The sequence below is a fragment of the Clytia hemisphaerica genome, unplaced genomic scaffold (assembly GCF_902728285.1).
Source record: "Clytia hemisphaerica strain Z4C2 unplaced genomic scaffold, Clytia hemisphaerica genome assembly, whole genome shotgun sequence".
NCBI classification, from domain to species: Eukaryota; Metazoa; Cnidaria; class Hydrozoa; order Leptothecata; family Clytiidae; genus Clytia; species Clytia hemisphaerica.
In genome coordinates this window covers 776,851-802,622 of record NW_027104387.1, presented here as the reverse complement: position 1 = coordinate 802,622, position 25,772 = coordinate 776,851, and the positions used below count along the sequence as shown (strand labels likewise).

The 25,772-nt window shown below is 34.2% G+C and overlaps 1 protein-coding gene across 1 annotated transcript in view; it reads left to right on the top strand.

Moving 5' to 3' along the window:
• The first annotated feature begins 5,646 nt into the window (after positions 1–5,646).
• LOC136819517 (ectopic P granules protein 5 homolog) overlaps positions 5,647–25,772 on the top strand; it is a 72,011-nt gene continuing 51,885 nt past the window's right edge. The window contains exon 1 of the mRNA XM_067075750.1: positions 5,647–5,748. Within this exon, the coding sequence (XP_066931851.1) occupies positions 5,647–5,748 (102 nt within the window). The remainder of the gene's footprint in view (positions 5,749–25,772) is intronic.

Below are 25,772 nucleotides of genomic sequence, written 5' to 3'. Positions count from 1 at the left end.
CTATTCCAAAAATTTTTTTTGGAAGTTGCTAGTATTTGGATAAGCTGTGGAATGAATGGATAATTTTTTCAAAATTTCATTCCAGGGGGTCTGGAACCTAAAAAATGGAAAATTTGAGTTTTAAAGTCGAAAATTGATTTTTCTAGATTTTTTCAAAAATTTAATCCATTCATTCCATAGCAAACCATAAATGGAGCAACTCCTGAAAATTTCATGATCATAGCTCTTTCCAATCCTGAGAAAACGTTGCCAAGGTGTGCGAAAACCCCCTGAAACCTATTTTGAGAAAACGGTCCGTAAAGTCAGAAGTAGATATATCTCTCTATTTCTCTGTAATAAATCGACCGTTTTACAAAATTCTTTCTCTGTTTGACAAAAATGGAATAAAGTTCTACTTTATATACTTTAGAAAAGGCTTTCAAATATCAAAATAGTCCAGAAATTCCAACTTATCACTTTCCGTGATGTGCGCCAATCCTTAAAATTTTGCGCCAAACTCCACGTCAACATTGATTTAAGTCATTTTAAGTGTGTTTTCACAACAAATACCATATTTTCAATGTAATAGATCATCCTAGTATATTTTCCTCACTGATTCTGTCAGTCATAAGTTAATTTAAAGTTGATCTGTTGTGATACAAGAATCCACTTGGACATCTAGCCGTGCACGATTTCTCGTGAATGTAAATAATCCAGCCAGAGGGCGCGAAGGGAGTGTCGCAGACCTTTAATAATTCATCACACACAATTGTTAAACCAGCCTCCAGGCTTTCTATTCCCTAAACAATTGGACATTTAAATAGATACATCATTGAATATGCCTTTCATCTCTTTGGCCTTCAAAGTTTTTTGGTAGGTGTCGTCGTCGTCCAAACTAAGTTCATATCGGAAACGTTGAGTTTGAGAATCAAGTCTTTGGTTTCACCTCACTCAAGCTTTCTTAGTTGAAAAGAATGACATTAAAGAGTAAAAAATGTCATCAGTCAATCCAACATTTCCCAATTAAAGCAGTTTTCATAGTCAAAAACACTGGCTGGCTCCAAAATTTGTATGTTTTTAAGAATATCACTTCTTTGGTTACCATCTTTGATATTAGGAAATCCCGCGAAAAAAAGGCGGTATTGACTTAGACGCCCGAAAAGGGCGTAAAAAGATCTTTCGTTTGGTATGTCATGATCCTATGTTTAGATCAGCCATAAAGAAATCAGGCCCTAGCAACGGGTATGATTTTTCGTTGCTAAGGAAAATACTTTAGATCAGGGTCTAGAAAAAACGTTATATCTCAGGAAATATAAATGCTATGGCCTTAAAATTTTCAGGGTGTGTTCAGAAAGGGTATAGGGTCATGAAACGCGCAAAATCCCGAAATCGATATTTTTTTCACCAAATCTCAAAGCTTCATGTGACTCCCACCTTAAGGAATTAAACCGAAGGAAACTTGTTACAGGTTTCAATTTCTGATTAATTTCTGTTTTAATACGAGTTTCATGATTCCGATATCACGCAATTTTTTTTCTTCAATCACGATCACGCAAATCAGCAAAAAGAATGGACAATCACGCATCCCTTTGAAGAAACTCAAAATCACGTATCGCCACAGCTAAAAAATCTTTCAAATCACGATCACGTTTTGACCTCTCAACGTCTCATCACGCTATCACGAAGAAAAAATTTCCAAGTCACGTAATCACGCTGCAAGAAAAAGCCCTTAAATATTCTTTGAGCAATCCTTAGATTAGATTTGAAAAAAAGGGCAATGATTTTTTCAATATTATCAAAAAATTTCCCATTTAAAAAAGTCTATTCACGATAAGTGTGCACTCTTTTTTCTTTTACCTATAACTTGTGAAGGAATTCTTCAATCTTTATAAATTTGGTATCGTTGGAGAGATATTTGTGAGTGGAACAATTTGAATAAAAAAATCTTCAAAAGAATTCTAAAAATGAAGATGAAAATGAAGAAGAAAAAAATGAAGATCTTGTAGAAAAGTGCTATAACTATCATTTTCACTGGAGAGATTCTTTGATCTTTGGAGGTCATTACTGTGAAGAAATTTCACTAAAATATTTATTCAATACAAAGTTATGATACAAAGTTGATAAGTGATTGACCCCAAAAAACAGCAGAAAACAGCAGAAAACAGCGTTTTTAGACGTCAATTAGCTTATAACTTTGTTTGATATCTTTTGACTGAATGATTATTTTTGAGAAATTTTTTCACAGTGATGACGTTCGATAATCAAGGTTTCACTTCAGTGAAAATGATAGTTATAGCACTTTTCTACAAGATCTTCATTTTTTTCTTCTTCATTTTCATCTTCATTTTTAGAATTATTTTAAAGATTTTTTTATTTCAAATTGTTCCACTCACTAATATCTTTCCAATGATACCAAATTTATAAAGATTGAAGAATTCCTTCAAAGGTTATAGGTAAATGAAAAAAGAGTGCACACTTATCGTGAATAGACTTTAATTTTATTCAACTTATATTTTAATATTTTCGAAAACATTGTTCTCCAAGACCAAACAGCAAAATAAGATAAGAGGAGGAGGAGATGTGAAAGAGTAGACAAAATGTTAAATTTCAAAATGCTATTATAAGTTTGAAGCATTATGATTCTTAAGTTTTTAAATTTTTGCAAATTGAGCATTATGGATTCTTATAAAAAATCTCTCTCGCTCGCTCGGACCAAAGACTTTGCTCGGACCACCACCCCATAACTTTATCAGATGGGATGGAGTTTTTATAAGATACTAAATAATTGGTCATTTGAAGTGATAAAAATGACGCGTTCTTTAGAACAAGTAACAAAATATCTTTATTACTGGTTAACGACCAACCAAATCAAACAAGAGCTTGTAAAAACTCCATCTCGTCCCAACTTTATTACGCACGAGCGAGCGCAGCGAGCGAGTGCGATTCTTTTGGCAAAAGCGCGGGAAAAAAAAGCTGATATGCGGAGTGATAAAATCGATTTTTACCCTTTTTCAGCCTCGTTTCCATTCAGACTTTCGTCGTCGTGTGCAACTGTCTTAAGTCCCAATATGGAGAACTATCGCCTGTACCCGACTGACTGTTGGAAGCATTACGTAATGGATTTTTTCCAAATCGAGCTCCGGCGTGAAAAACAGTAGGATGTTTTTCATACGACGATGAATACGTCATTTCTTCGAGAAACGTCGCGGGAAAATATAAGTATCCTTCTCGATCGGGAAACGTCGCTCGGTTCGGAAGCGTATTGTTGATCGGACCATACTGCCTTTTAACAGTCAAAACAAAGATGGCGGCAAAAATAAACAACTGGTTGCTACCGCTCTTTCGCTATTTTTCTTTGGTTTTTATGCTTTAATGAGTTGAATTGGATCATGATTTTTGTGTGATTGTTACAAGAAATGGTTGATGATGAAGTTTTCTTATTATTCCTTCCTGAATTTGATGTTTCGTCTGGTTTGGCATGAGAGATTGATGCAATCTCTTCTTGAAAAACAGGATATTTTATCCGGTCGATATTTTATCAACTTTCACAACAAACTAACTTCAATTTTGCCCGTATATTTACACAAATTCTAACAAGGCAGTTGACTGAATATTTGTGGATAAATCTGACCATGCTATACTGTATTTGAAAAATTAAATACTTGCGACATCAAAAAAGTTTGAACTCACTTTTTAATGATGGTCGTTTTTAATGTGGTAGATGCGGCAACCCAAGGAAATGGTTGTGGTTAAAAATGAACTGGTTAGCTTTTTGTTTTGGACAAAATTTTCTGCCCCGTTTAAAACGTGGAAACTTTTGCTGTGAATTTGGACATTTTCTTCCACGTGCATTTTAAACGTGGAAAACCTTTGGTTGTGAATTTGGACATTTTCCTCCACGTGCGCTTAAAACGTGGAAAACTTTTGGTTGTGAATTTGGATATTTTCTTCCACGTGCGTTTAAAACGTGGAAATTTTTGCTGTGAATTTGGACATTTTCTTTCACGTGCTTTAAAAACGTGGAAGTTTTTGCTGTAAACTTGGACATCTTTTTCCCCGTGCGTTTAAAATGTAGAAAATGTTTTCTTTAACTTGACATTTTCTTCCACATGCATTTAAAAAATGTAGAAAAATTTTGCTGTCAGGCAAAAATAAAAAAAAATGTAGTGTTTCCGGAATGCGGGTGAAGGAAAAAAGCTTTGATGCGGCCGGCCAGAAAAAAATTTTTGTTTGATTTTTTTGATGACTTAAGTAATATATAAGATCATTGAAATAGAACTTTAACAATAACTTTTATGTACAAACAGTATGAAGTAAGCCCTGGATATACTAATGTATCAACTACTAACTAACAAACAATTCTTGATCTACAAGTGGGAATATCTAACCAAACTACTTTTATAGCTTAAATGCTCCAACTTGATTTTTTTTATAATGAACTATACTGTATAGATGAACCCATAGTCTGTGGCCAGATCAGAAAATTATTATTTTTCACCCGGTTGGTTCCAGAAACGCTATATTTTTTTATTTTGCAGGATTCTTTAGAGGAACAGACTGAAAACATCGTTCATCATATTTTTTTTATACCTTGCAAAACAACTAGAATCTGTTTTACGTCCGCCTAAGTGAAAACTAAAAATTAGAACTACCATATAATACGGGGCAACTTAATCGCGAAATCCATAATAGCTTTCATCATAGCTTTTCAAAGATATAATAGCTTTAAGTGGACCCCGACGATGTAAAGTCAAAGGAAAAATATATTGCGCTACGCTAAAACTTAGTACTTACGCCCCTGATGAGTTAACCTTTTTTTGAGGTGAAGTTAATTTTACATTAGACTATAATTCGGTGTGAAACCAGTAGGTTAAGTAATTTTACTTTACTAAGTAAAATGCATTACCCTACTCATTTTTGGTACGTTGTATAACTTAAGATGACTTTTCGTCTTCTTTTTCAGAATCCCGAGTCGCACTGGTGTTGGCATGAGATCTTCCAATCACCTACGCTCTCATCCCGTCGAAAAACATGAAGAAACAGCCTTCGGGCAACTGCTAGTTATCATCAAGAAAAAAGCACCTTGGGAGAGAGCGGTGATGAATCGAATAATAAAACACCTGCGAAGGAGCACCAATACGCGAAGAATTCCACGAAGTGCTATCGGGGTAATTATTTTCGTATCTTCTTCTTGTTAATTGCTGGACCTTAATTTAATTTCAAAAGACTAATGAACCAGTCATTAATTGAAGAAGTATATTCTTTTTGAGAACAAATAAGTTTTTGGTTAGGCTCCGATGGCCCCTCCTGCTGCTTAGTGATCTTTGGAAAGTATTCCCTCTTTTGCCCTAATTCAAAAGTATTGGCCCCTTTTCAAGACTTTTCGACCCGACATTTCCATTCCAATCCCCCTTCCGCTTATTAAGTTTTTGAGAAAGCATTCCCACCCGCTTATTCCAAACCCCCGTTATTAGGTACCACGAGAGTATGCCAAAATTAAGTTCTTTTATGGTATAGCCAGAGCTTAATCAATAACGAAATCCAAAGCCCGCAGCCATGAATCAATGAGTTAAAATTAGTTACAATTTTAATTAGAAATCAAAAATGATATTTATTCTTTTTTTTTCTAAGCTTCTTTCATTTTTAGTTGTTTCAGGGTTTTGCATTATGGCTGAAGAATCCAGGCTACACGACCCCAACTTGTATTTAGACTCACTTCAGATGCGTACATGCCCGATCTATTGGATGAAAATCTTTCAAGGAAATCAGGTAGTGATTTGTTTTGTTTTATATGTTTTTTTATAAGAAACTTCAAACTTTTTTAAGGCTAAGATAACATAGTGGTGTGGAAGTATTTTGTGCATTTTCTCAAGAAATCGGGTGTTTTAAGAGTCCACAATTTTATATAGTTCCTAACTTTTTCTTAATAGTTTGGTCGTCGAGCCTTATTTTGTTATAAAGTTTGTTGTTATTAAAAAACGTGTATTTCTGAAAATAGGTATGGATATAAGCGAACACAACTCTGACTTCCGTGTTCAGGGTTTCGAATCCCACTCAGTGATGCGAATTATTTTACCTAGGAAGTTTTTTCACCTGAGCCACTCCTGTAATGTAAGGGGTTATAAATAGTTTTTTTTTATAAGAACAAACTTTATAAAATGTGAGTTTGGTCGCCCGATTCGGATTAAATGTTCGGGGAATCAGGAATAATTTCCTGCGTAAATTCTGTGCATAAGCTTTTTTATCTCCGTTATATTACGCCATGCAAACTTATCAGACAGTTTTTGTGGTATAGATAGATTCTAATTAGCTCCGTAGTAGCTTGTTTAATGAAATCTAAATAACGGAGATAATTAAAAGCCTCGTGAAAGGTTGCCGAAAGTTTCTACTACAAGTGCAAATCTAAATTGAAATTGAAATTTATGGTTCTTCATTGATATTATTCCATACCACACTCGTGATGTTGTTGAAAACAAACCTCCTTTCTGATAGATAAGATGAGAAGAAAGTTTATTATTGTTTCTATTACTCGAAATCTATGATAACAGTTGATAGCATGTCCCAACCAAGATCACTCGCTGTATATGGCAACCTAACCATTGTATTATTGCCAGATCAAGTTATACCATGAATTATGTTAGGTACAATTAGCAGATTTGAAGTGAAGCAAAAGAACATTTATCACCTAAACGCTATAAAGCAAGATTTGATCGATGATTCACCGTTCCAAGACGAGTAATTTTGTGTAACCATTTGGGAGTATGACTTAAAATTTCTTGAACAAACATACAACTGTCGGCTGTCCAGTTGTCAACTGCATTATTGAGTATATGCCCGGCTGAAATTGATTGCGATATGTTATGACATAAAGTGTGGTTGATAAACTTGGTGGTATCAAAACAAATTTGTTGTCAAAGAGATTCAGGAGATATAACTTTCACTGATAGCGCGCCCTTTTTAACTTTTTTGTTTTCATTCAAAATGACCGGACGCCGATTGGAGAATTAGAGCCAGCTGCCTAACCGTCCATCACCCGATAGGATTAACAATTAACCAGTGTGGTAACGTGCGCGCGAGTGACGTTAAACGCTCCATCGTTTTGCCACTATATGGTCTTCTTCGTTCCAGACCACATTCGCACGTGTTCCACTACAGATTTTTTTCATAGTTCGATTTAAAGGCTACTCGGTGCGAAAGAGAATCGTGTATTTTTTAATATGCCGTTCATTAATTCAAATAAAATGACTTTGGAGGTTCGGTGAAATGGTGGCCGAATTGCCGTCTAATGTTTTGTCAATAGTCCAAGTTAGAGCAGTTGATGGTAAATTTAGCGGACTACTTACTTGGTGATTGGGCCAAAATCATCCAAATTTAACTTTTACTGCCATCCGCTGCCAAATTTAGATTATTGTTTTCTTCTCCATGTTTATCTATTAAGACAAATAAGTTCCCGTCAAATTTAATTTTTCAAGCCAGCAGCCATATTAAATTCCCTCCAAATTATTTTTACTTTGTTTAAGATTACTTCAACTGTATTATTAGATTTACTATAATAATTCATTGAAACTTTCTAGCAGCAATTTTTTTATTGTAAACACGAAACATTCATTGATATAAGTTAACATGATATGATTAAGTCTTCAAACTCGAACCCTATAACTTGAATGTGTCCTTAACTCGGACGGTTTTTTTTATCTCTTCAGAAAAATTTAGGCTATTTTCACCTATGTCCCTAATATTTTAAAAAATGATAAGTTTTCTGAAAACCTTAAGATTTAGGGATGACAAAAATAATATTATATTACATATTTGTTTCTGAAGAATATTTTCAGGCTGATTCAATCTCATTTTATCTTTTCTAACATTAACTTAAAATCACTTCAGCCATTTTGACATTAACGCAAATCAAAAGCACGTTGCTTATTAACGATTTTGCACATTCGCATATACGTGTTACACTGTTAAGCTTTTCGTCTTTTACTTTTTCAAACTTTTAAGCTCTTTAAGGTATTCTTTCAGGCGACCTTCCCAGTGCAGCTGGTTTATTTAAATAAAAAAACATTTGGAATTAGAAATAAAGCGGGGGAACCTTTTTTGACAAATATGTATATTGTAACATACATAAAGATTAAGAAACGTTGTATTTCTTCTTTTCAATACTTAAAGTTTCTTGCTTTCGCATTCATCAGTTGATTAGAAATAACTATCAAAACAAATTCCACTTTATTTATATTGTAACATAAATAAACGTATTAAACAACTTGTAAGCTTTGGACTTTAAGCTGCCATTTCTCTAAGAAATTTCTACTAAGACAACTTACTGAAAGAATCTTCCTTTTTATTAAATCCTGTATATTAGTCCGGGGGAGGTCAACTATGACAGTCGTAGAGGCAGGTGCAAAACAATATCATCATGTAGCACTATGTCTGAAGTTTCCGAATTTACTTGTTTGCTGTCCGAAATTTTCTTGTAGGTGTCTATTTTACGGACCAGAATGCTTAAATAGCGACATTTTTTGACGTCAATTTTGTTTACTAAATTATATCTAACTTCTAAACGGTTTATGGAATTCAAACGAAACTTTGCCAATTTGTTACTGATAAATAGGGCTAACTTTCAATAGTAAAAAAGTTGCTGTGTCGCTGTTGATTGTGCAAAAGTATCACCTTTTTTCCACTCCTACTGACAAACGTTTTTGTTTTAAACTTAATTTTTTGACGTATTTTTACATCGAATTAATCCTTAGCATATAAGTAAGCGCTGTTGAAAGTTTTGTTTCAAAAGCTTAAGTGAAACTCAAGATATTCAATTTCTAAGACAACCATGTATAAATCAAAAACATAACAAATGATAAAACTGACGTCGAAAAACGAAAGGAAAAAATACAGACCTAGACGTCAAAATTGTTCAAAAATTGTTCAACAAACAATATCCAACCATTCTAACTATTTTGAGAATGCCAAGACGAAACGCGAAAATATAATGCATTACTAACAGTGGCGCCTGGCAGGGGGTGCAGGTGTGCAGTGCACCAGCCAGAAAGACTGAGTGTGGCGCCAAAACGCTTTTCAAGGGGGCCCAAAAATCTTTTGATCTTTGGTTGGGCTATTTGGCGCCCTTTGACACGTTTTTAGTGCCTTCTATAAGTGCAATGTAAATTTTTTTCGCTGCGCTCTTCCTTCCACTTCCAAAACTACTATCAACATTGAATTGCGAAAAGTCAAAGCAAGAGAAGTGTTGTGTATCCACCAGGGGTTAAAGAGGATACTCACCCCCAAATGAGAATTGATTGATCGAAAACTGCTCGCTGTGGTTTTTGGTGGTCTTATGCGGACTAACTTCTCTCCTTTTTAGAATATCTGTTGAGCTGTTTGACTTTTTTTACACACACAAATTTTTTGCCTGCAGCGCCAGAATTTACAAAGAACCCTTATTCCTGTCAACTTTCGGATTTAGGGCCCTTTCAGCCATTGATCTTTAATGGAGAGTAAGTACCACCAGAAATAACAAGGAAATAGATATCAAGTTATCATTACCACCACCTTCGTATAAATAAAAGTTTGTTAACTCAAAGATTCCCGGCGTTACTTTCAACTAGTCACTGCTCTTACAGTTTAATATTTTCACTTAATGGTGGAGGGCGCAAATAAGGACAAAAATACCAGGGGCGTCAATTTCATAGTTTGCACCACCAAGAAAATTAAGCCAGGCCGCTACTGATAAATAAACAATTTTCCCCCAAATATGCTTTTTGCGCATTAATAAGACAACTTTAGGCTATTGATTAAAAGTCTGTGGTAGGAAATTTGCTAGGGGTAGGAAATACTGCATGAGGTGCAAAAATACGGAACGAAGCTAACAGTTACTAAGTATTTAGTGTATTTGACGGAGAAATTTATGGCAGGGGTGTCAAATCTAAGTGATAAAAGTTATATTAGCTCTTCTCTACCGTAAGTTGGTCTAATATCGACATCACTCGTCTAATTCTGACAGCCTTCTTTAGAGAAAGGAATAATTTGAAAGTTGGAATCATTGATTGAAAAAGATTTATCCTCTCTGACCACTAAGCAAAGAAAACAGTTTCAATCGTTCTATAAATTTCAGCTGATAAAAAGGTTGTCGGAATTAAGGAGGGGTGTCGTCGACTTTAGACCAAGTTACGTACCATTTGTTTAATTTAACTTTGTATTTTAATGACCAAGCAGGTCATTCATTTGGAGGGGTATGCAAGTTTCCTCCACTGATAAGTTACCCTACCCGACTTCACGGTATAAGCCAACACAAGCAATAGACCTTTTCGCCTTTCCATCCGCCATATGAATTGTATGCAAAAATTATGTTGGCCGAATTGCCGTGGTGAAATTCCCTTAGAAAGTATGCAAAACATATGCAAAAAGAAAGTATTAATATAAAACTTACATGCATAATTGGCATTATATTAAAGTTTAATCTTGTAGAAGAACGATTAAATTTGCTTCTTTTGAAAACTAGAAATAATCAAATTCGCCCATCTCTTAAAACAAGCACTTCAAAAAACCATAACATTAGACATAAACTAGAGCTGAAAAATCACCCGCGAAAGTACAAAAAATAATCCCTATTCGTCTGACGGTAAATTATTCTCCTGGGAGAGAACCGCCAAACGATCAAATCAAACATTGATCTGAACCCGCTGAATGTGTGACGTCATAATTACTGCTTTCAGTTTGCGTGTTTTGAAACCCGGCACAGTGACAAGCCGTTACTAGCAACCCTGACCTAAGCAATTCAAAACAACATAACCCCCGGAAATTTTAAAAATGTCGGAATGAGCATTAGACAAGAGTGTTTCCTTTTAGGACAAAAGTGTTTTCCTTTTAATGGCATGAAACAGAATATGCTATGTCTTTAAGAAACAAATTCTAAAAAGCTTTTGTTTTTTTTCTGTAAATATTTTCTTTTTGGATTAAAGAAATTCCATCTTTTATTGTTCTAATGATCATAGTATTTCTTTATAAGATACTTTTTTGGCTTTTTAATCTTCGTGTAAACTTGCATATGTTTTGCATATTTTCCAACTAAATCCAACCACGACTTTTTTGTTCCTGTATTTTTGCATACACTTCAAGATGGCGGATGGAAAAGTGAAAAGGTCTATCGAACGGTATTTTTAATCGAACTTTGTCGAAACTTTGTTGTCCGATTAGTGTTCGACTGAGTTGGGTTCTTAAACTTTACTAGAATACTTTAAAAATTCCTAAAAATATAAAGTTCGATTAAATTTGATTAAAGAAATCGAACTTAATCAAACCTTTTTTAAAAAAAGACCTAAATAGAGTTTGATTAGTTTGATTACATCAAATTTTGTCGAAATTTAATCGAACAGTAATTCGAGAAAATACCCTTCAAACAGAATTTCCATCGAATTTTTTGAACGTGTTTATTGTTGAATCGTCAAACATTTTTTGTCGTCAAACTTTTTTCGAACTTTTTCGAAGGTATAGATTTTTGTTGAATTTGTCGAACATTTCTTGTTGTCGTACTTTGTTGAACTTAGTATGTTTTGTCGAACTTAATCGAATAGTCACAATTTTAGCAACTTTTGGGGGTTCGATTATGTTCAACAATGTAGTTTGGTAATCGAAATGTTTGATCAATTACTCCTGGCCTATAATAGTTCCATACCTTTTGCTAGGTGCAATGTGTCATGGTGTTGCTTGTGGTATAGTACCAGTAGTCATTGACCTTGGATGCTACACAGGTTTCGATTCCCACTCGCAGCGGTTTCACTTGTTAGTGAACAAATCTTCGCCAAGGTCAACCCAAAATGCAAAGAAAATATAACAATAACCAAAGTTACCCTTGCTGCAACCATTGAAACGTGGAGTTAAGTTATTCTGATTAGTGCTGGAGTATTAAAATTATCCAACATGACATCGCGTCTAGCAAAAGGTCCATTGAATCAAGATGACCTAACCCAATCACAAAGCCAAATTGATTCAAGCTGAAGATTAATTTTCACTGATGCATATTTAGCTAGGAAAAGTGTGTATTTATAATATTTTCTTGACATTATTTTAATGCTGAAGTTTGTAGATGTCTGATGTGAATATTTTTTCCCGTGCAAATTTCTTCCCCTAAGTTTATAATATATCAACTATCGGAACCAAATGATTGGTCATTGATTAAAAATGTATCAAGTGGGCGAGTCTGTTTTATGAGAAATGAAAGTCAATCAAAGTTGATCGATCTGCTCGAAATTGATAACATTAGTATAATTTCATGTTTCAATGATATGGATCTGAGGCAAACAACAGCAGTAACAAAGTTTTAGTTTTAAAGAAAGAAATTTATGCAGAAAGATTGTTGGCCTCATGATTTATCTGAAATCCAAACTTAATTTCCTCCAAAATATAAAAAATTTCATGTACTTTCCAAATTTGTGCTCTATCAAGCTTTAAAGTTATTTTTCTTATCTAATATCAATATTTCGCCAAAAATACCCCCACAATGGCTGAACTAAATTCCTGTCATATTATATTTATGCCTTGGCATCAGCAAAATTAAATGTCCGCCAATAAGTTTATTGTGTTTAAAGTCTGTCATCTCAAAAAGTATGTGTATACTTTACTTTTCAAGCAATTTCTCAGCACCAAGTCATGCTAAAATTGGAAAGATATATTAGAAGTGAATAATCTAAATGATAAAAGGTTTTTGAAATATTGAGAATAGAGTTTCTACGGAATTTTTGTCGCCATTTTCAAGGTTTTCAAGGTTTTTCGGAACTCAAATCGACTTAAATAGTAGGATACAACTTGTTGACAAGGTGCAAAAGATGTTACTACCAGTATTTGGTCTAGAAACAATGATTGCGAGCGAAGCAAGCAAGAAAATTCTTAAGGTTTAGCATAGACCAAAACTTTGGTGAGGACCCAAGCCAAAACAAGACAACTAAACTGTCACAATCATGCATTTTTAAGGTTTTCAAGGAATTCTTTCCCATTACATCACTTTCAAGGTTTTCAAGGTTTTTAAGGTCCCGTAGACACCTTGGAGAAAGTAAGAAGAAAAATTTAACGTTTAACCCCTTTTTTGTTTCTTTGTATTTGTGTGCGAGTTTTGATTTATTTTTCTATGTTTGTTAGTTTGTTTGGACTGCGGGTTGGTTCAGGGTTATGGAATCTTGGGGAGGCTGAGTGTTGGACAATCAAAGATAGATACACAACTAAGCCACACTGGGACCGTTCACTTTTAGGTGACAATAAGGCTGTTTTCTAGCCCCGTTCTATGTATTGCATTCTATTAATGGTGAGGGTGGGGGTTAACTTAGGCATAACTAGGTGTCAGGTATGAGCTTTTGTCTACCTTCCCAAGTCTCTGAATTATTTAAGGTACGAAAAGTCAAAAAATCTCTAGAAGGTTAGAACATTTCTTGAGAATGTGCTCTAAGAATCACTTTTTTACCTTTTTTCTTTAAGGGTAACTTTGCTCTCCAATCAACTTTCCTCCTATTATGGCCAGTTTTCTCAGGTCCGACCTGACATTCTCCAACCGTAGTACTTCCCTGCTCCCCGGTCGTTTAATATGATTATTTCATCTATGAATAATCGAACATTATGCGAAATTTTCGACTCTGAGTCGTCTTGTTCTTATTAAAGGGGAACTCAACAAATTTTGGATTTTTTCGTTTCTATCTTGAAATGGTTTGTTTCAACGATAATAATCGTCATCTAATTGAGGAAAAAATCTGCATAAATCTATTGGCATTCGCATGGAATATCAACGAGTTAATCTAAAAAGAACAAAAAATAGAGAAGAAAATTCTCTTTATCTTTTTCAATCAGTAACGAAAGCAGCCGGTGAGGCGACCTTTTTTTCCGATGTGTTCTGAGAGCATATTTCAGCTAGAAATTTTGATCTGTTCTGATCAGATCTTTCAAAATTAATCAGCCAGAAATAATGATCTGTTCTGGTAAGACAAGGGTATAATCAAGGTCATCTACCGTGCAGTAGCGGCCTGGCTTAATTTTCTTGGTGGTGCAAACTATGAAATTGGCGCCCCTGGTACTTTTGTCCTTACTTGCGCCCTCCATCATTAAGTGGAAATATTAAACTGTAAGAGCAGTGACTGGTTGAAAGTAACGCCCAGAATCTTTGAGTTAAAAAACTTTTATTTATACTAAGGTGGTGGTAATGATAACTTGATATCTATTTTCTTGTTTAATTTTAAATGTCATAGTTTTCTAAACAAGGAAAAAATTTTCTATTTTCAACTTTTAAAATTTCTAAAAATGCCTCAATTTATCTTATACCGATTTAGCACCAAAAATAAAGCTCTTAAAATAAAAAACATGAGAAATATGGCAAAAAATGGCCCCCAAAATTTGAAAGTTGGCAGGACTAAGGGTTCTTTTTAATTTTGGCGCGGCAGGCAAAAAATTTTGATGTAAGAAACGTCAAAGATCTTCTAAAAAGGAGAAAGTTAGTCAGCATAAGACCACAAAAACCACAGCGAGCATCATCAAGTTTCGATCTCTCATTTTGAATTGGTTAGCATCCTCTTTAACCCCTAGTGGATTCACAACACTTCTTTTGCTTTGACTTTTCGCGATTCAATGTTGAGAGTAGTTTTTAAAAAAGTCAAGAGAAAGGATGCAAGAGCGTAAAATAAAAGGAAGCGCCGCAGGCGAAAAAATCAACATTGCACTTATAGAAGGCGTTATAAACTTGTCAAAAGGCGCCAAGTCGCCCAATTAAATATCAACAAAATTTTGGCGCCCCTCTCAAATCTTTCTGGGTGGTGCACTGCACACCCTGCACCCCCTGCCAGGCCGCCACTGCTACCGTGGTTTTGTTGTTTAGGTAACCCTAGAAAGCTTCAGAACACATATTTTAAGGAGACAGGGGTATAATCAAGAGGTATAATCTTGTTGCCTAGTAACCCTAGAAATTTTCAGAACACATCTTTCGTGGAGCAAAACAAATATCTTACAAGTTTATTTTGGCAAACTTTTTTTCCTAGATTTTAGAACACATCAAACCATAAAGTAATGATAAGTTTAGGGATACAAGAAGTGCGATAAAGGTTTCCTAGAAATCAGAACACATCATTTGTATAAAAAATTGAATGTTCATAACATAGAAGATAAGAACACATATTTCTAAAAAATCTCTCCGCCGGCTGCTTCTGAGGTATTTATTCCTCACTTCTGGAGACTTTTAATTGAACATTTAAAAGGGACGCTAGCTTGATCCTATTTCCTTTAATTCATTAAGTCTGATTTTCACAATATATAAAAGGATTAGCTAACCTTCCATAGGGCTTATTGCATATTAATAGAAAATTTAATCCCATAATACAAAACCTTAGACTAACCCTGTTCTTTAACCCTTTATAGGCCAAGGTATCCATATGGATACCTAAACTTTGAGTCATCATAAAATTACGCACGTTTCCCCTTTTCATCTAATTTTTTCTTTACTATTAAGGCAAATTTATCTTTAATTATGCCAATACGTAAGTTTTTGAATAACTTTTCAATAACGTTAAATACAGTTAATTCATTTAATCCCACTTTTTGCACACGTGAAAATGTACTAACTTTGAAATAGAATATCTCGGCGAATAATTATGCTATTGACATGCGGTTTTTTGTATTGGAAAGCCTATAAAACAGGCCATTGGCTCAATTTTATTTCAGTAATGTAATCTCCTTAATTTTGCATAATTAATTTTTGAAAATTGGGGTATCCGTATGGATCTTGTGGCCCAAATGGTATTGGAAAAATGGTATCCATATGGATATTGTGTATCGATTAACTAAAAATCGATTCACTCGAAAACTGCAGGAGATTCGAAGGGCAAATTTTTTCGTCAATTCTACACCCTACTAGGAGTATAATATAAAAAAATTCGTCCTGATCTAAGAGGTGCCCTACGAAGTGACACAAATCACTACCTGGGCCGCTGGTCACCAGCTCTTTAACAATGGAACCAAAGTGCTAGAAAAGAAATTGCTTCTTAAGCAGCTAGACCCAAGCAATCCCCTGTCAAGGAGCTAATAAAACTACCACCAAGAAAGTAAAAGAGGATTGAGCTAAAACAAGAAAGACCAGCATCAGATGGAACAGCCTACTTCATCAGATCTTCTACCTACTGTAGTAAATGTTTGATTTGTAATGTGTAAGAACCCATTTGTATCCAAGCAAGATAAAGTGGCGAATTTTGCATTGTACTTGAAACACTTGTACTGTTGATTGAGATTGAGAACTTCAGCATCTGAGAGGTAACTTTCACCATCTGAGAGGTAACTTTCACCATCTGAGAGGTAACTTTCACCATCTGAGAGGTAACTTTCACCATCTGAGAGGTAACTTTCACCATCTGAGAGGTAACTTTCACCATCTGAGAGGTAACTTTCACCATCTGAGAGGTAACTTTCACCATCTGAGAGGTAACTTTCACCATCTCGAAAACACCAGTTTGTTTTTAATTTCATTGAGCTTAGCAAACAATTATTATAAAATGTATCAAAATGAAGTAAACTGCTACTTACAAACTGGATTTATTTGGTCACGAATATGGTATTTTTGATATGTGCATTCTCCGTATAAGAAACCCCGGTCTGGAAGCCTTTTGTTGTAACTTTTTGTTAGCTTTTTCCTTTGTTTATGATACGTGATAGATGATTTCAAACGAGGCTAAAAATCAGGACTTACTCCTGTTTACTCAGTATTTTTATAAGAATATTCTTATGTTCCTGGTGTTTATAATGATAATTTTTGCTATAATACTATCTTGTCTTCTTTCAAGAAATTTATATCAATAGACCTTTTCATAAATAACGTCACAAACATCACTTGCCTCGTTTTGAAATTATTGCCATGGTGATTAACTCCCAACAGATTTTATTAAAACTCATTTGATTTATATGCACAAAAATTATTTAAGGTCTCAAGGGACATAATCACCATGGTAATTGTTTGAATAAGAGGAAAGTGATGTACGTGACGTAATTTATGAAAAGATCTATTTGTTAACTTAACTTTTCCAAAGCCTACCGGGTGACCCACGAAAAGTGACATTCTACATATATCAGTATAAACTATTTTTTATAAGAACCATCTAATTATAGATTTTTGTGACGCTTGGCTGTTCTTATTTTTTTGGCACTTTTTATACTCATATATATAGTTGTTTAGGAGAATGATTGGTCTATGAATAGCAAATTACTCCAGCATTCATTACTTTCATTACATTCATTCAGCCAGTACAAACGGGATAGATTATCTTGTCACTACGTAAGGTAACATGTTGTAAAAGAAAAATAAATTATTTTGATCAAAATTTAGCCATTCCAGGCTTAGAGTTGTTTTTAAATAGTTTTTTTGGCGTTTTTGAGCTTCATTGTTCTTATAAAATTGTTCTAGTTAAAAAAGAGTGTATTTTTGGAATATTTTAGCCATGTTAAGTACAATGTTCTTAAAAATAAACTGTTCTTATACTCAAGTATGAATTGAATAGTATGCCATTTCTTTATGTAGTTTATGTAACAATGATGGCATCGAATGTGGTTTCCTCGATATTTCGCCTCAAACGAACTTTTAATCCTACACTTTTATTATAAAAACCAGTAAAATTTTATACAGGGTCAGCTGCTCTTATTCATTTTGGTACTTTGAGCCTCAAATTGTTATTATCGTTGTTATTATTCTTATTTATAGGGTGTAATTGTGAGGTATTTTAGGCGTTATACTCAATCTTTATTACTTACTTCTCAGCATTGTTTATAAATTACTCTCATTTTTTGGCGATTTTGAGGCACTTTTTTCGACCTCAACAGCGGGACTATTTTGCTCATATGAATATAGGTATACCAGAACATTTTTGGACCTACCCCGGTGGGGTGGAGGTCCTATAAATTAACCTGTGTTTGTCCGTTCGTTTGTTCGTTCGTTCGTTCGTCTGTTACCAACACATCTCGGGATTGAATCATAGGAATCTTTTGATTTTTGGTACAAAGCCAAAAAACGGCTAAAAAAAGGGTTTTAAAGACTTGCATCATTAATTTTTTCTGATTTTTTGCATGAAAGTAGGGTAACATCATTGGTAAAAGATCGCTGAAGCAGATTTTCACAAAAAAAATTTTCGGCTCAACAATTACCAATCTCATCTCATTAATCGCCTAATCGACTAATCTAGTCCCTCTCTTGATATTTTGGTGACTTAAAGTTCCTTCTCTCTTGATATGTTTTGTGTAGTTCGAACATTCCAAAGATCATTTAGCAAAAATTCTTGATATTGGCGATATGCCAAGCTTCACTTTCTATTTAATTATGCGATATCATGATAGGGAAATCAATGGAAACGGCCCGCGCAACGGCCCTGTTGTTATTCCTTCTCTTTTAAAGCTTTCTTTTTTTCAGTCAAGCCTAAATTACAATTCATTTATCAAAATATATAGCAAATCAACAAGGTGGAATGATTTTAAACATTTTTTTAAGCAGGCGTTGTGCATTGTGTTTTTGTTTTTATGCTTCGAAATATTTTTTGTTTTTCAAAACAATCTCTAATGAGTAATCACTTTTAATATAGAGATGCGTACTGGAAAGTTTTTTGTTAAATGAGTATGAGGTTGCATGGTGGCATGGTTGCTAAATGATTTCTAGCGTATGAGATTGAAAGTCACTGTGGCTTCACGAATATATGCTGGAAAGTATTTCATATCACCGTCTATAAAGAGTTATTAATTTGATTCTTATAGAGTATATGTTTATAAAAAAATAAATATGTTTATATTGCGCGCCATCTCTTGTTTACTTTGTAACAGCTTATTACCGAAAGGTATATCACCGTCTATCAAGAGTTATTGATTTGATTCTTATAAAGTATATGCTTATAAGAAAAATAAATATGTTCATATTGCGCTCCATCCCTTGTTTACTTTGTAACAGCTTATTACCAAAAGGTATATCACCGTCTATCAAGAGTTATTGATTTGATTCTTATTAAGTATATGCTTATAAGAAAAATAAATATGTTCATATTGCGCTCCATCCCTTGTTTACTTTGTAACAGCTTATTACCGAAAGGTATATCACCGTCTATCAAGAGTTATTGATTTGATTCTTATTAAGTATATGCTTATAAGAAAAATGAATATGCTCATATTGTGCGCCATCCCTTGTTTACTTTGTAAGAACTAATTACCGAAGCCTATATCATCGTCTATCAAGAGGCATTGTTTTGATGCTTATAAAGTATATGCTTATAAAAAAAATGGATATGCTCATATTGTGCGCCATTCCTTGTTTACTTTTTAAGAACTAATTACTGAGGGGTACATCACCGTCTATCAAGAGTTATTGATTTGATTCTTATAAAGTATATGTTTATAAAAAAATGAATATGCTCATATTGTGCGCCATCCCTTGTTTACTTTGTAAGAACTAATTACCGAAGGCTATATCACCGTCTATCAAGAGTTATTGATTTGATTCTTATAAAGTATATGCTTATAATAAAAATAAAAATGCTCATATTGTGCGCCATCCCTTGTTTACTTTGTAAGAACTAATTACCGAAGGCTATATCACCGACTATCAAGAGTTATTGATTTGATTCTTACAAAGTATATGCTCATAAGAAAAATAAAAATGCTCATATTGTGCGCCATCCCTTGTTCACTTTGTAAGAACTAATTACCCAAGGCTATATCACCGTCTATCAAGAGTTATTGATTTGATTCTTATAAAGTATATGCTCATAAGAAAAATAAAAGTGCTCAAATTGTGTGCCATCCCTTGTTTACTTTGTAAGAACTAATTACCGAAGGCTATATCACCGTCTATCAAGAGTTATTGATTTGATGCTTATAAAGTATATGCTTATAAGAAAAATGAATATGCTCATATTGTGCGCCATCCCTTGTTTATTTTGTAAGAACTAATTACCGAAGGCTATATCACCGTCTATCAAGAGTTATTGATTTGATGCTTATAAAGTATATGCTTATAAGAAAAATAAAGAAAAAATACATACTGTGAAGCTAAAGACTCAAAGATATATGACGTAATCCAAAGAAAACCCGCGTACAGTGAAATAGACCGATTCCATGTGATTTTCTAAGAAGTGACAGAAACAATAGGTACACTTTGCTTAGCTCCGAGCCTTATATAGTGTACCCGTTTGGACCTGCACATAGTTTCTTGTTTGCTTTTATTTCATTAGCGAAAATTAGTCAGTTAGGAACAGACAGCTTGCTTGAGATTTGGTTGAAGATAGTGCCTAACTGGATATTACCGAATCAGTCTATTTATAAATAAAATCACAAAATGCCCAAGAAAATTAAAAAAAATTCGTCATGGATAGCTGTAAATAAATATATGAGCTTTTTTTTTTTGACCTACCCCGGTGGGGCGGAGGTCCTATAATTTAAACCTTTGTCCGTTCGTCCGTTCGTTCCTTCGTTCGTTCGGTATTAGCTTTTCTCGAGATTGGCTCTTTGATTCTTTATGATTTTTTGCACAAAGATGCATAACTATAAATCCTCGAATGTGACGGAGCCCGATTTTCGAAAAAAAAATATTTTTGGGCAATTTTTGGCCAAAAAACGGCTAAAAAACGGGTTTTTTGGACTTTGTGAATAAAATTGGATCATTAACTTTTTCTGATTTTTTGCATGAAAGTAGGTTACCATCATAGGTAAAAGATGGCTCAAGCAGATTTTTTCAAAAAAATTTTGTTGGCTCAAAAAACGCATATTTATCTATAAGAATCACTATTAATAAGCATACATCAATGTTCTTAGCCAAATTACTCAATTTTTTGATGAAATAGATGGTTTTTTTTGCTCACAAAGTCTTGAATATGAAAGAATATTTCAAGAGCATGAAATTTTGGTTTCTAAACGTTTTTTTTATAAGAAACAAACGACTAATTTTAATAGATCGTCACTATTTGTGTTCTGAATGATTGTTTAATGGTCACACTCACGTAGATATCAATTATATATGTGTTAAATGCATAACCAGGTAGGTCCATAAAAGTATTACTTGTTTTTTAAGCATCCATATATTAATACGCTAAAACGTGTGTGTTTACAACATTCTGTAAACAGTTTTCGAAAATCTAACAAAGCTCTACAAAGCCTCCTCTTCACGGCGTTGAACCATCGTCTTTTTGCACCTCATGCAGATTTCCTACCCATAGGAAATTTCCTACCACTAGACTTTCAATCCATAGCCCAATTTCCCTTAAGTTGTCTTATTAATACGCAAAAGCATATTTGGGGGGAATTGTTTAGTAATGCATTATATTGTACGGCGTTTTGGTATTCTCCAAATATTAGAATATAAAAAACGAAAGCTGGATATTGTTTGTTGAACAATTTTGACGTCTAGGTCTGTATTTTTTCCTTTTCGTTTTTCGCCGTCAGTTTTATCATTTTGTTATGTTTTTGATTATACATGGTTGTCTTTAAAATTGAATATCTTGAGTTTCACTTAAGCTTTTGAAACAAAACTTACAACAGCGCTTACTTATATGCTAAGGATTAATTCAATGTAAAAATGGTTATTACTATAACGAGGAACAAGAAGTAACGAGAAGTAACGAGTAAGTAACAAGAAGTAACAAGAAGTAACGAGTGCTTAAATGGAAGTAACGAGTACTTTAGTCCAGAAAATGACGCTCCATTTTTGCTATTGTCACCAGTTAATTGTTTTAAGATTGATGACGTCATTTCTAGATTTTTGTTAGGCACCTATATCTCGTGATTGGCTTGTCTGTTTCCTTTCAAATTTTTCTTGTGACACCTTGACAATAATGCCTTGAAAATAACCTAATTAGATTTTGTCAATTTTGGTGATGACGCCATCATTTGGGCCCTTTTTTGTACTGGAATCCGGACACCTTTATCTCGTGATTGGCTTGTCCGTTTCCTTTCAAATTTGGCATGTGACACCTTGACAATAATGCCTTGAAATTAACCTAATTAGATTTTGTCAATTTTGGTGATGATGATATCATTTGGGCCCTTTTTGGTACTGGAATCCGGACACCTATATCTCGTGATTGGCTTGTCCGTTTCCTTTCAAATTTGGCATATGACACCTTGACAATAATGCCCTGAAATTAACCTAATTGGATTTAGTCAATTTTGGTGATGACGTCATCATTTGGGCCCTTTTTTGTACTTGAATCCGGACACCTTTATTTCGTGATTGGCTTGTCCGTTTCCTTTCAAATTTGGCATATGACACCTTGACAATAATGCCTTGAAATTAAGCTAATTAGATTTTGTCAATTTTGGTGATGATGTCATCATTTGGGCCCTTTTTGGTACTGGAATCTGGACACGTTTATTTCGTTTTTTAATTCTTTGTCCAATTCGTCTTAAAATCTCATGGGGGGGGTTGGCAAAACCTGTCACGGGTTTGTGCGGGTCTAAAGCCAAAATCACGAAAATCAAAAATCTTTCTCTCAGCTTCGACCAAAATATGGGGAAAATCAACAAAACTTTTGAAAACAATTTCTCTAAGCGTCCTTAAAATGTCGAAATCTTTCACTCTCTAAGTATTCATTTTCAATTTTTGGCTCGGATATACTGGACACGTTGCGAACTTTTAGTCCTCTAAGGGTTGTAACAGTAGAAAAATTTCAAATTTTAGCTCCTAAGAAGGTCGAAATTTGGTCATATCAGTTCCTGTAGAGTTTGTAAAATTCACAAAATATTTCCTTTTTGGACCTACCTGGAGGTCCTATAAATTAACATGTGTTCGTCCGTCCGTCCGTCTGTTACCAACTTTTCACGGGATTGAATCATAGGAATCTTTTGATTTTTGGTACAAAGGTGCAAAATGGTAGTGGCCAAAATGTGACGGAGCCCGATTTTCGAAAAATATTCTTTTGGGCAAATTTGGGCTAAAAAACGGCTAAAAAACGGGTTTTTTGGACTTTGTGAAAAATTGGATTATTAATTTTTTCTGATTTTTTGCATGAAAGTAGGGTACCATCATAGGTTAAAGATGGCTCAAGCATATTTTTGCAAAAAAATTTTGTTGGCTCAAAAAACGCATGTTTATCTATAAGAACAACTATTAATAAGCATACATCAATGTTCTTAGTCAAATTACTCAATTTCTTTATGAGATAGATGTTTTTTTTGCTCACGAGGGCTTACTTTTGAAGAATATGTGTGTTTAGACAGGAAATTTTGGTTGCTTGGCGTGTTTTTATAGAAAAACTGGCCAAATTCGTTATTTTTTTATAAGCACATTATCAATTACTTAGGTATTAGCTTTTCTCGAGATTGGCTCTTTCATTATTTAAGATTTTTTGCACAAAGATGCATAACTATAAACCCTTGATTGTGACGGAGCCCGATTTTCTATAAAAATGTTTTTGGGCAAATTTGGGCCAAAAAACGGCTAAAAAATGGATTTTTTGGACTTTGTGAAAAATTGGATCATTAATTTTTTCTAATTTTTTGCATGAATATAAGGGTACCATTATAGTTAAAAGATGGCTCAAGTAGATTTTTGCAAAAAAATTTTGTTGGCTCAAAAAACGCATGTTTATCTATAAGAATCACTATTAAATAAGCATGCATCAATGTTCTAAGTCAAATAACTCAATTTTCTTTATGAGATGATGTTTTTTTTGCTCACAAAGTCTTTAATATGAAAGAATATTTCAAGAGCATGTACGTTTTTTTATAAGAAACAAACGACTAATTTTAATAGATCGTCACTATTTGTGTTCTGAATGATTGTTTAATGGTCACGTCACGTAGATATCAATTATAAATATGTTAAATGCATAACCAGGTAGGTCCATAAAAGTATCACTTGTTTTTCTCATTTTAACCCTTTTGCATACCGCTCCGTTGGACTCTTGTTCCCTTCTTAGCTTCATAAAGCGTCATTCTCATCATTAAGAAGATCCAATGTACTTAAGGTTTTTACTGATCTTTTTTTTAGCAACAAATTGTTTGTTGTGATATTTTTGTCAGAGAAAATGCATAAATGGATGTAAAACAACCAAATTTGAGAAGAAAGCCCGTTACATCATTACAATCTATTGTGTCAATTTTATTTAGCTTTATGATAAACTAGAAAACCTATTTTTAGGCCTCCAGAGCCGCCTTGGCTTAGGCTGTAAGCTTACAGCGCTTCACTGGATCCTTAGTTAAGCTTATTCTGAGCTCTATACTATAGGGCTGAGCTGGTTCTCCATTGCAAAGGATTAGACCCATTGAAGTTCAGCGAAGGCAAATTTTGCTCGTTCTTTTTCTCTTACAAAGTGCTTTTAGTCAAAACAGAAATTGACAAAATCTAATTGTGTTAATTTCAAGGCATTATTGTCAAGGTGTCACATGCCAAATTTGAAAGGAAATAAACAAGCCAATCACGAGATATAGGTGTCCGGATTCCAGTACCAAAAAGGGTCCAAATAATGACGTCATCACCAACATTGACAAAATCTAATTAGGTTAATTTCAAGGCATTATTGTCAAGGTGTCACAAGTCAAATTTGAAAGGAAACGGACAAGCCAATCATGAGATATAGTTGCCTGAAAAAGAATCTGGAAATGACGTCATCAATCTTAAAACAATTAACTAGTGACAATAGCAACACAATGGAGCGTCATTTTCTGGACTAAAGTACTCGTTAGTTCCATTTTTAAGCACTCGTTACTTCTCGTTACTTCTTGTTACTTCTCGTTACTTCTTGTTCCTCGTTATAGTAACAACCCAAAAAATTAAGTTTAAAACATGTTTTTTTGAAAACGTTTGTCGGTAGGAGTGGAAAAAAGGTGAATCACCTGGAAATGAAAAACACTGGTAGAGACACAGCAATGTTTTTGCTATTGAAAGTTAGCCCTATTTATCAGAGTTTCGTTTGAATTCCATAAACCGTTAAAAAGTTAGATATAATTTAGTAAACACAATTGACGTCAAAAAATATCGCTATTTTTGCATTCTGGTCCGTAAAATAGACACCTACAAGAAAATTTCGGACAGCAAACCAGAAAATTCGGAAATTTCAGACATAGTGCTACATGATGATATATGTTTGCACGGGCCTCTACGACTGTCATAGTTGACCTCCCCCAGCTCCCGGACTATAATAAAAAACATTTGGAATTAGAAATAAAGCGGGTCCTTTTTTTGACAAATATACCGTGGCTGATATGGGCATACCTGCGCCTATCTTGCCGTGGCGGTTTAAGTCAGGCGGCCGTCTATCTTTTCGGGCGGCCGTCTAACTTATGGATGGTCATCAAATTATCTTTCTGGTCTGCATTTTATATTTGAATCTTAGGCGACCGCCTATTCTAACTCAGGCGGCCGCCTACTTTGTTAAATCTTAGGCGGCCGCCTGAGTAGGGATAGGCGGCCACCTATTCTAATTCAGGCGGCCGCCTAACTTAAACCGCCTAACTTAAACCGCCGCGGCAAGATAAGCGCAGGGATGCCTATATAAGCCACGGTACAAATATGTATATTGTAAGTTAAACGTATTTCAACTTGTAGAGCTTTGGACTTCAAGCTGTCATTTCTCTAAGAAATTTTCTACTAAGACAACTTACTGAAAGAATCTTCCTTTTTATTAAATCCTGTTTATACAAAACCGAAAGTTTTTAAGAAAACTGGAAAGTCATAGTTACCCGGGAAAGATTTGAAAAATTGCAACGTGGCAGAATCTGCAAATATTTGCATGGTAGTCTTCCTCCGTTCCGTTCCGTTCCTTCCTTAATATTTGTCTTTCTTGTTCGCACAGACATAAAAGTTATGTTTAAACCTGTTA